General features: G+C 44.6%; 1 protein-coding gene across 1 annotated transcript in view; it reads right to left on the reverse strand.

Moving 5' to 3' along the window:
- Positions 1-5,012: 5,012 nt before the first annotated feature.
- The window catches only part of DMAC2L (distal membrane arm assembly component 2 like), a 48,993-nt gene continuing 41,505 nt past the window's right edge, over positions 5,013-12,500 (reverse strand). Inside the window, exon 5 of the mRNA XM_077467600.1 lies at positions 5,013-6,861. Within this exon, the coding sequence (XP_077323726.1) occupies positions 6,744-6,861 (118 nt within the window). The 3' untranslated portion in view covers positions 5,013-6,743. The remainder of the gene's footprint in view (positions 6,862-12,500) is intronic.

Consider the following 12,500-nt stretch of genomic DNA (forward strand, 5'->3'; position numbering starts at 1 on the left):
TATTTATTTTGTCAGAGTAGTGTAGAAAAGTAATGGGTGACGTGCGGCAAACAACGGATCCTTTGCTGCATGAAGCACACTTCTCCTAATGAGGGTTCCAGGCTGGGTAAGACGTCTGCTAGTTGCAGAGGGTGATATTAGGCTCAGGTCACTAAGATCCAACAATGGCTACTTGTTTTAAATTATATTTTCAGTTAAGACAGCTAAAGAGTGATGCCAATAGCAATCATATAGGTGGAAAATAACATGTTTTATTCTTGGTGAATTTGAGATGAATATTTTTCAGCCAGTATTTATAAAACATTATCTGGTTGTTAGATCGGTCAGTTTTACCTTATGCAGCGTTTTCTCCAATATATTATGCAGAGCCTTCGACCATCCAGAATAAATTCTGGTTACTTATTAAACTTATGTAGAGATTACCCATAAACCAAATCTGATTAGTATCACTGAATATACAAGTACAAAAGTTTTCATATCGCAATACAACTTTTCTCCATATTTGGTAAAATTATAAATACCTTTTTTGTTTGTTTTATATTTTATGTACTGATGACATTCCTCAACTTGGGGACAAATGTTAATAAAATATGTATAAAATGTGAGTATGTGTGTGTATTTGCTTTTTTTTTTTTACTTATAGTCCCAAACATTGTTCACAGATGTATTTTATTTTTATATTTTCTTTGTTTCGTTTGTTAAAGTGGGGTTCCACTGCCTAAATCGTTTTTTTTTTTTTTTGCTAAAATGTCAGATTCAATTATTTTAAATTAAAACTCACTTGTTTTTATGCCGTTAACATGTCAGTTTTCTGTTTAAAAAAAAAAAACTTTTAAATCTTCTTTTTTTGGTCGTTCTCATCTTGCCTGTGGGCATGTGAAGCCCACAGGCATCCTCTTCCGGGGGATACAGTGCTGCTGATCGACCAGCATGCACTGCGCGTTGTATCCCCGATCCCCCGCATGCGCAGCAAGTTGAATTTGGAGCGCCGTCAATAGCTCGGGTTGCCATCGCAACAGGCGGCGGCGTCGGAAGTCCCGCCCCGGTTGTGATGGCAACGTAGCTGAAATCCCGCGATAACTCGCGCCAGGCTGCCTCACCGATTCCTGGGAACAATGACACAAGCTCCCAGGAGCCAGTGCGGCTATCAGGAAATTACGAAATAGCCGCACTAGCCACGCCTCTATCCGCACACAGGAGAGACAGGAAATACAGAGGATTACAATGACAAGTAAGTTACAAAGACAAAAAAAATAAAAATACTTCAGTTTATAGATAGAGATAGAGTTGATTGGATTGGTCTAATGTCTTAAAATCGGGTGGAGCTCCGCTTTAACAAGAAATTTGACTTTCTGAACAAATTTCAGGAAGGTTTTTATTGTTTTTTTTTTTCTGTTTGGCCTGGGGTAGTGCAATAAAAGCCTTCCTAGGACAAGGAGGTATGAATGAGTCTCATTTCACCATCACATATTCCAAATATAAGTGGATTATTCCTCATTTCAGAACAGTGAGCAGAGCCATGCAGCTCATTGTTTCGTTTGTCCTAACAGCCATATGGGTATATATTGCAGGTATATTATAGAAACATTATAAACTGCATAGGACTGTTTCGGGACTTTTGGTCATCATGAGTGGTGTGTGTGTGTGTGTGTGTGTGTGTGTGTGTGTGTGTGTGTGTGTGTGTGTGTGTGTGTGTGTGTGTGTGTGTGTGTGTGTAAAGCCTGCTTTGTTCGGAAAAGGACCCAGTTGAACAGTTTACAGTATAATTTATGGTAAGAAGAGTCTCTGTGGTCTGAAACTGATTATTACTGAAGTTGTCTTATTTATCAAGATTGTTATTTTTTTTTTTTTAAAGCGGGAGTCCACCGGGACTCCGCGTTTTTTTTTTTTTTTTTTTTAAAAGCCAGCAGCTACAAATACTGCAGCTGCTGACTTTTAAATAGTGACACTTACCTGTCCAGCGCGCCCGCGATGTCGGCACCCGAAGCCGATCGCTCGCTCGGCTGCCGGGTCCCGCCGCCATCTTGGGTATGGGAATCAGGAAATGGAGCCTTTCGGCTTCATTTCCCGGTTCCCTACTGCGCATGCGCGAGCCGCGCGGCGCAATCAGGACGGTCCCCACTGCCTCTGGGAGCTGTGTGTTTCCCAGCAGGCAGCGGGGCACTTGCTGAAGGGGGCGGGCGCTTGCGGAACGGGGCGTAACGTACGCCCCGTTCCGCAGAGAGCTAGCCCGGAAGTGGGTGCAGTTACCTGGATTATCCAGGTAACTGCACCCCCCTCCCCCCTGAAAGGTGCCGATTGTGGCGCCGGAGGGGGGGGGGGATTCCGATGAGCGGAGGTCCATTTTAGGGTGGACCTCCGCTTTAAACCAGTACAGACACACAGCTTGTAAAATAAGGCAACATACCATATTACGCAGAGGTCATCTAGTATCTAGCTCAGCCTTTCTCAACCTTTTTCAACACAGAGGAACCCTTGAAATAGTTCTCCGGTCTCGGGGGAACCCCTGCAAAAAATTTGAAATCTACAACTCATGATACATTAGTGTGATGGTCGGTTGGAAGAATGGTCCTCACACTTGTGGTCATTGGGAAGAATTACCTCCTTACAGATAGCTAAAAAGATCAATGGTGTCAGTGGGAACTTATCTGAGAGGCAGAAATTGCCCAATACTGAAGGAACCCCTAGCAACCTCTGGAGGAACCCTAGGGTTCCATGAAATCCTGGTTGAGAATCACTGATCTAGCTTGTGCCAGTAAGGGAGTACACTGATCAGCAATGGTGTAGTGGGTAGCACTTTCACCTAGCAGTAAAAAGGGTCGCTGGTTCGAATCCCACAACACTACCTGCCTGGAGTTTGCATGTTCTCCCTGTGCCTGCGTGGGTTTCCTCCCACACGCCAAAGACACGCTGGTAGGTCAATTGGCTTCTGTCCAAAATTGGCCCTAGTATATGAATGTGAGTTGGGGACCTTGGATTGTGGGCTCCTTGCGGGTAGGGACCGATGTATGTGTGGAGTGCTGCGTAAATTGACAGCGTTATATGGGTACGCTCAATAAAAAATAAATATATATATATATATATATATATATATATAAAAATAGATGAGCATCTTAAACACTTAAGCCCTGGACCAATTTGCAGCCAAAGGACCAAGCCCCGTTTTGCGATTCGGCACTGCGTCGCTTTAACTGACAATTGCGCGGTCGAGCGACGTGGCTCCCAGCTAAAATTGGCGTCCTTTTTTTTCCACAAATAGAACTTTTCGTTTGGTGGTATTTGATCACCGCTGCGGTTTTTATTTTTTGCACTATAAACAAAAATAGAGCGACAATTTTGAAAAAAATTCAATATTTTTTTACTTTTTGCTATAATATAAAATATCCCCAAAAAAATACATTTTTTTTCCCCTCAGTTTAGGCTGATACGTATTCTTCTACCTATTTTTGTTAAAAAAAAAAAAAAAAAAAAAAAATCGCGATTATTGGTTTGCGCAAAAGTTATAGCTTACAAGTTACTTAGTTTACAAAATAAGGGATAGTTTTATAGCATTTTTATTATTATTTTTTTTTTACTAGTAATGGCGGCGATCAGCGATTTGTATTGCGACTGCGATATTATGGTGGACACATCGGACATTTTTGGGACCATTGTCATTTATACAGCAATCAGTGCTATTTAAATGCACGGATTCCTGTGTAAATGACACTGGCAGTGAAGGAGTTAACCACTAGGGGGCAGTGTAGGTGTTATGTATGATGTTATGTGTTTTTTTTTTATTGTAGGGGGCGTGGCCTAGGACGTCACTGATCGTCCTTCCCTATAAAAGGGAAGAGACGATCAGTGACAGCCACACAGGGAAGCACAGGGAGAGGTTTGTTTACACAGACCTCTCCTCGTTCTTCAGCTCTGTGACCCGATCGCGGGACACCAGCAGCGATGGGGTCCGCTGGTCCCGCGGCCACGGTCACGGAGCACAGGACCGGGTCGGGAGCGCGACCCGCGGCTGGGCACTTAAAAAGCAACGTACAGGTATGTGCTTGTGCCCAGCCTTGCCATTCTGCCGACGTACATCGGCGTGAGGTGGTCCTTAAGTGGTTAATGAGATACAATGTACAGGGATAGGGACAATTGTAGACATGCACCTACACTCACTCAGGTTGAACTGGATGGACTTGTGTCTTTATTCAACCTTAAATATGTAACCTTATGGTGACCCATCCAATATTGAGTAGATCCCCTTTTGCTGCCAAAACAGCCCTGACCCATTGAGACATGGGCCCCACTAGACCTCTGAAGGCATGCTGTGGTATCTGGCACTAAGCCACCAGTAGAAGATCATTTAAGTTGCGAGGTGATGGATTTCCATGGATGGAAATTGCTTTTCCAGCACATCCCATAGATGCTTGATTGGATTGAGATTTAGGGAGTTTGTAGACCACACCGCACACTCATTGTTGTGTTCCTCAAACCATTCTTAAAATTTTGTGGCAGGGTGAATTATGTGACTAAAAGAGGCCACTGCCATCAGGGAATACTGTTGTCATGAAGGGGTTACTTGGTCAGCAATAACATTTAGTAAGGTGGTACATGTGAAATTAACATCCACATAGAATGCCAGGACTCAAGGTTTCCTAGCAGAACATTGCCCAAAGCATCACACCGCTTTCGCCAGCTTGTCTTCTTCCCCTACTGCATCCTGGTGCCATCTCTTCCGCAGGTAAGGGACTCGCACACACTCAGCCTTCCACATGATGTGAAAGTAAATGTGATTCATCAGACCAGGCCACCTGGTTCAAGGTCAAGACAAGGACCCTGGTTCAGAATGGCTGGTCTAACATAAAGGAAAACTTTTATTAGAAACATTTTGTTTGTATCGGGGGGGGGGGGGGGGGGGGGGGGGGATGGGCTTAAATGCTCCTTGCAAAGGAAAGGGCCAAATACTTGCGTGGCCCACATCCCTGCTCTATCCTCCTTGGACGGTTGTGTGATCCCTGGGAAACACTCTAAAATACGGTAAAGAAGGCATTTTTATTTTTAGAAAAATCACACAGACAGGAGCACTTGTCATTAGGACACAGAGGAATATAGAGGACAATACATTTTAGCAGCAGGAGGGGAGGGGGCAGGTACTGACACAGGAATAGGGAGGGGACAGAGGAGAACTGCGGATGATGGAGGTACATAAACTGACCACGGTGTCAGGGCTCAGCAGCCATGCTACACCGTGGTCAGTTTACAGGGGGATGGGCATAGCCAGGCAGGATCAGCCAGGTGATACAGGAGACCAAATGACACAGCACAAGCACTGTACATGCTTTAAGGCCAGGTTCACACTATTCCCACATGAGGCTCACAGCAAGGGGTCCAGTGCGTCGCCGTTCACCATTTCAAGTCCGATTTCAGCCTGAATTTTTGGGCTGAATTCGGACCTGAAACAGAACAAAAGATGCACAGGAGCCCTGTGCAAATTTGCACCGGAGCCGCAGCAGAGATATGTGAACCGTCTCCATAGAGAGCCAGTCACTAATCTACTACCAGGCGAATTGGATGCAGGGAAACCCGCATTCAATTTGCATAGGTGTGAACCCAGCCTAAAAGGAGCAGGTTCTTTTTTTGTGTGTGTGTTAACAAACACTTTAAGGCAGTGTTTGTCAAAAACACATTGAAGAACCAGCACCATGACAGGTAAGTACTAACCTCCTTCTTTGCAGATAGAACTTTAAAGTGCTTGTAAACCCTTACAAACTACTTTGACCTACAGGTAAGCCTAGAATAAGGCTTGCCTGTAGGTCCAAGAAATATCTCCTAAACCTACACGGTTTAGGAGATATTTACCTGAAGACAGCCACCGCTGTCTGCGGCGCACTGGGTAAGCCACAGATCGCGGCGATATGCCGCGAGTGTCGGTTCCCGTGCGCATGCGTGCGAGTGACGTCATCGCTGCTCTGGCGAATCACAGCGTTGGAGCAGCGAGACCCACCAAGAAGATGGACGCTCGGAACTACAGGGGACATCGGTGACTTCGCTGGCTCCTGTGTCAGGTAAGTGACACATAATGGACTACTATGCGATGCGATGCGATGCATAGTAGTCCATTATGCTTTACCTTTGCAGGGAATCAAAGAGGAAGTAAAACCATCAGGGTTTACTTCCTCTTTAACAACAAAAAAAAAAAAGAATAGTCTTTCACAGTTGATATAGACAATTTTTCCTTTAGATTTACATATTTATTTTGCTTATTAAAACTTTTTTGAAGTACAAAAACTTGAAATATATTCTTCAAAGTATAAGTCCACTCCGTGTGCAAGCTTTGCAAATCCAAACATTACCTAGTAAAAGTAGCGGTGACATCCCATTTGCTGTACATAGCCTGTGCAAAGAGCAAAGCTGTGGGAGGGACCCAGCAGGCCACACCCACTATAGGCTGCCTGCAAGAAAACTACAAGGGGGCGGGGTTAAGACCAGTCTCCCTGCACAAGGAGAGAGAAGCAGCGAGTAGTCTTTATTACAGAAAGCACACCAAGTAGCTTTAAAGCACATGCCCATCAGGGCAAAAAAACATGCAACGTAAATTTTGTGCAAAGGAAAATCCCTTCTTGATCCAAGTCGAAATAACTCAGAAGTGGTGCACAGTGTAAATACTTCCTTTGAAATGGCTGCAATCCTAAAAAGCGAGCTGGGTTTCGCTGCTCCAGACTTCTGTTTAGTGTCCGATGGACAGAACATCTACACCGCCAAGGTCAATCCTTCAGATCTAACTCAATCTGTAATGAGGGGAGGGATTTCTGCAGAAGCTCCAGGATCATCTCCTTCTTCTCGATTCCAGGGAGATCGCGCAAAAACAAATATTCCAAGTTCCTAAAAATGAAGTGGGGACAGAACGGGAATATATGAATGACTCATTACTGGTATAGTAAAGAAGTGCAGATTCAGGGTAAGTTCCAGTGTGGTTCAGTTTTGCCAGCGCGTTCATTTGAATGGGCTGCAAAATGCAGTGGAACGTGGTCAGAGACTGGGGACATGGTACAGGAGATGGTCAGAGACTGGGGACATGGTACAGGAGGTGGTCAGAGACTGGGGACATGGTACAGGAGGTGGTCAGAGACTGGGGACATGGTACAGGAGGTGGTCAGAGACTGGGGACATGGTACAGGAGGTGGTCAGAGACTGGGGACATGGTACAGGAGGTGGTCAGAGACTGGGGACATGGTACAGGAGGTGGTCAGAGACTGGGGACATGGTACAGGAGGTGGTCAGAGACTGGGGACATGGTACAGGAGGTGGTCAGAGACTGGGGACATGGTACAGGAGGTGGTCAGACTGGGGACATGGTACAGGAGGTGGTCAGAGACTGGGGACATGGTTCAGGAGGTGGTCAGAGACTGGCGGCATGGTACAGGAGGTGGTCAGAGACTGGCGGCATGGTACAGGAGGTGGTCAGAGACTGGGGACATGGTACAGGAGGTGGTCAGAGACTGGGGACATGGTACAGGAGGTGGTCAGAGACTGGGGACATGGTACAGGAGGTGGTCAGAGACTGGGGACATGGTACAGGAGGTGGTCAGAGACTGGGGACATGGTTCAGGAGGTGGTCAGAGACTGGCGGCATGGTACAGGAGGTGGTCAGAGACTGGCGGCATGGTACAGGAGGTGGTCAGAGACTGGCGGCATCGGTACAGGAGGTGGTCAGAGACTGGCGGCATCGGTACAGGAGGTGGTCAGAGACTGGCGGCATCGGTACAGGAGGTGGTCAGAGACTGGTGGCATCGGTACAGGAGGTGGTCAGAGACTGGCGACATGATAAAAGAGATAAGTGTGTTGTCCCCTGTGCAGCCAGTGTGTTGTCCCCTGTGCAGCCAGTGTGTTGTCCCCTGTGTAGTCAGTGATGCCCCCGTGCAGCCAGTGATGCAGCGTAGAGAGAGGAGAGCCGCCTCCGCCGTCTGGTTCAATAGAGCGCCGGGAACATCACAGCTTTAATTTCAATAGCTGTGTGTTCCCCCGGCGCTCTACTGAACCAGACGGCGGAGGCGGCTCTCCTGCGTTATAGATCTCCCATGATGAGCGGCACCAGCTTCGCCCCCTCCCAGGCCCCACCCCATTTTCGGCTCAATTATCTGCCGTTTTTTCCTTTTGGCAAATTGCCGAAAAGGGCATTTTCGGCCGATATGTTTCGGCGGACGAAATTTCGGTGCATCCCTCTCTACGGTACGAGAAACGTACACAGAACGCGCCTTTCCTACACTGCATTTTGGTGTGAACCAGCCATTATAGAAATTGGAGCACAGGCGCTGTATTAGAAGTGCAACACCTGACCGGCAGCCATACACAAAAGAAATGCAGTCCGATTCCCGGTAAAATTCAGCCGCCTCTACCTCGACATCCTACAATTGCTACATCGAAGGAGCTGAGCAGAAAACGTTCAACCAAACTGCGCCTGTGTCCAGATGTACAGTGAGGGAAAAACAGTATTTGATCTAGGGCTGCAACTAACGATTTTTTTCATAATCGATTAGTTGGCCGATTGTTTCGATTAATCGATTAATGACTTTAAAAAAAAAAAAAAAAGTGGGTCAAATTGACGTTAAATTTCAACCACAGTGATGGGAAAATTTGGAAAGAATAGAAAACTGCTCGGTCAAAGGAATTTTCAGTATATGTGGTTTTCATTCAGAAATGACATTCATTTTAAAAACAATGTTAAAAACAAGTGAAAATTTCAAATAAAATTCTTTCATTCAGCGAATGTACAAAGATTTTTTGTCTGAATATTCTCATCTGAAAATTGATCTGTGTGGCCAGCATAAGGCTCGGTACACACCTATGCAGTTTTCTTTTGACCCATTTCTGCAGTGCTTTTTGCTGTGTGTTTTTGATTTCGGCGCACATAATTTTACTGCAATTTGCATTTTTGCTAATTAAATGAATAAATAAATTATAAGTAAATAAATTGTAGTGCGTTTCTGCAAAAAGCACCAACATATAGATGTGAAACATGTCTAAGACATTTAGTAACATAATTGGGTTAAAAAAATAAAAATAAAAATGAGCCCTTTATAGTAAAAAAAAAAAAAAAATGCAGATAATCACTACTTAAGGGGTTAATTTTTTTACTGTAGAATTGTGAAAGTAATATTTACAGTAGCGATTATTTGCTCTTTTTGTACTATAAAGGGCTCATTTTAGTTTTTTTTTCTAACCCCATTAGGTTACTGGCCGATTAATCGATTATGAAAATAGTAATCGATTAATTCCATAATCGATTCAGCCCTAATTTGATCCTCTGCTGATTTTGTACGTTTGTCCACCGACAAATGATCAGTCTATAATTTTAATAGTAGTTTTTTTTTTTTTTTTAAATGAGAGACAGAATAACAAGAACAAAAATATCCAGAAAAAACGCATTTAAAAATAGGTATACATTTATTTGCATTTTAAAGAGTGAAATAAGTATTTAAAGTGGTGTTGCCACCAAAAAATAAAAAATTGTTTAAAATTCTTTAAAAAAAATAAATAAATTGGGAAAAAATAATAATTTTTTACTCACCTCTAAATACCTGTTGCTAGGGGGTCTTTCGTAGTCTGCCTTCTTCCTTGCCCGGGCTGGTGACATCACTTAACCTCGTGCTGCACAGTCACCTGTCACGTGTCCCAAGTGGCTGTGCGACGTATCACGGCGCCCTGCGGTGCTCGCGCATGCGCAGTGGGTGCCCGGCTGTGATGCCACAGCCGGGTGCCCACAGTACTCGAATGACGGCGCCTCAAGCGGAGCGGGGAATGAGGGGGGGGGGGGGCTTCGTTCCCCCGCATCGCTGGACCCTGGGACAGGTAAGTGTCCGATTATTAAAAGTCAGCAGCTACAGTATTTGTAGCTGCTGACTTAAATTTTTTTTTTTTAGGGGGCACCCCACTTTAAACCCCTATCAAATCAGCAGGATTTCTGCCTTCCAGGTGTTTTCTATACAGGTAACGGGCTGAGATTAGGAGTACTCTCTAATGCCCTGTACACACGATCCGAATATCGTACGACTGTTTTCGGTTAATAATCGCAAGTAGAAATTGAATAGCTAAATAAAGTCACGAAAATTCTCGTACGATAGGAAAAAACAAAACAAACAAAAAAATCGGAAGTGATGTCATGTGTTGTAATGTATTTGTATTGTATTTTCGGACGACAACTATACTGACTAAACTAAAATCGTATGATCTGGAATCGTACAAGGAAAATTTCCGTGCATGTCTGATCAAATAACATCGGATGAACGGGCGTGATCGGCTGTCGAAAGTAGTGTACACACGATCCAAAAATCGTACGATCCTTCCTCGGGTGACCGTTTTCGTACGTAGTGCATTTTGCAGATTTGCACTACAGAACGTGTTCCATAGGAAACCATGTTAAATGGACTGTAGTGCAAATCTGCAAAATGCAAAAAGCACTAAAAATGCCATAGGTGTGACTCCAGCCTTAACGGGAGCGCTTCTAATCTCAGGCTGGTTACCTGTATAAAAGACACCTGTCTACAGAAGCAATCAATCAGATTCTAATCTCTCCACCATGGCCAAGACCAAAGAGCTGTCCAAGGATGTCGGGGACAAGACTGTAGACCTAGACGAGGCTGGAATGGGCTACAAGACCATCGCCAAGCAGCTTGGTCAGAGGGTGACAACAGTTGGTCCGATTATTTCAAATGCAGAAACACAAAAGAACGGTCAATCTCCCTTGGTGTGGGTCTCCATGCAAGATCTCACCTCGTGGAGTTTCAGTGATCATGAGAACGACGAGGAATCAGCCCAAAACTACACGGGAGAATCTTGTCAATCATCTCAAGGCAGCTGGGACCATAGTCACCAATAAAACAATTGGTAACACACTACACCGTGAAGGACTGAAATCCTGCAGCGGCCGTAACGTCCCAATGCTTAAAGTGGAAGTAAACCCATCGATATAAACAGTTTAAAAAAAAAGGCATGCCGGGAATGCTAACTGTCACATTGGCTGTGCTCTCAGCCAAACGATCAAACCATCCAATGGCTGGTGTCATAACCAATCACATGTGCAGCACCATAGCAGTTGAAGATTAAAACCCCTTCCCGCCGAGCGTACGCAGATCTGCGTACTCGGCTTCCAGGGGGTATACCGGGATGATGCCCGCACCTGCAGGCATCATCTCGGTACCGTTTTTTACAGCAGGCGATTGGCTATCCAGCCATTACAACCGGCTAAAAGCCGCTCGGCTGTTATGCCGGAGGAGCGGGAGGGGACCTTCCCCCCTCCAGCCGCTGTTACCTGATTCCTGATCCAATGCCTCCGAATGCTGGGGAGGAACTGGAAAGAAGATGTAATCGGCTTCATTCCAGTCTCTTAATAGTAAACATGGAAGCGACGTCATGACATCACTTCCTGTTTACTCGGCTGCCAATGGCGCCGGTTTAAAAAAAAATATACAGTATTCAGAATCGCCGTTTTCGGCGATCTGAATACATTGAAGTGTAAAGGAGGGATTGGAGGTCTTTTAGACCCCTGATCCCTCCATAAAGAGTACCTGTTACCATCTATTACTGTCACAAGGGATGCTTACATGCCTTGTGACAGCAATAAAAGTGATCACATTTTATTTTTATTTTTTAAAAACAATTTATTCATTTTACAATACATAAATAAACAAAAATTTTTTTTTAAAGCGCCTGCCGTCCCCGCGAGCTCGCAAAGCAAAGAAAACGCATACGGAACTCGCGCCCGCATATGTAAACGGTGTTCAAATCACACGTGTGAGGTATCGCCCCGATCGTCAGAGCGAGAGCAATAATTCTAGCACCACACTTCCTCTGTAACGCTAACCTGGTAACCGTAAAAAAAAAAAAAAATTAAAGCATCGCCTATTGAGATTTTTAGGTACCGTACTTTGTCGTCATTCCACGAGTGCGTGCAATTATAGTGTGACATGTTTGGTATCTAATTTACTCGGCGTAAGATTATCTTTCACATTATGCAAAAAAATTGGGCTAATTTTACTGTTTCATTTTTTTTTAATTCATGAAAGTGTTCCTTTTCCCAAAAAGTTGTCTTTAAAACGCCGCTGCGCAAATACCGTGTGACATAAAATATTGCAACAGTCGCCGTTTTATTTTCTAGAGCAGGGATCTGCAATTAGCGGACCTCCAGCTGTTGCAAAACTACAAGTCCCATCATGCCTCTGCCTCTGGGTGTAATGCTTGTGGCTGTCAGAGTTTTGCTATGCCTCATGGGAGGTGTAGTTCTGCCACAGCTGGAGGTCTGCTAATTGCATATCCCTGCTCTAGAGTTTCTGCTAAAAATATATATATATAATGTTTGGGGGTTCCAAGTAATTTTCTAGCAAAAAATATGGATTTTAACTTGTAAACACCAAATGCCAAAAATAGGCTTAGTCATGAAAGGGTTAAACAGAGGCAAAGATGGCAGCTTCCTTGGCTGAAAACACGATACGGCAGTTTACTTCCACTTTGAGGCTGGGTTCACA

This window comes from Lithobates pipiens, unplaced genomic scaffold, assembly GCF_037356315.1.
Source record: "Lithobates pipiens isolate NorthernLeopardFrog02 unplaced genomic scaffold, aLitPip1_a1.2 Scaffold_57, whole genome shotgun sequence".
NCBI classification, from domain to species: Eukaryota; Metazoa; Chordata; class Amphibia; order Anura; family Ranidae; genus Lithobates; species Lithobates pipiens.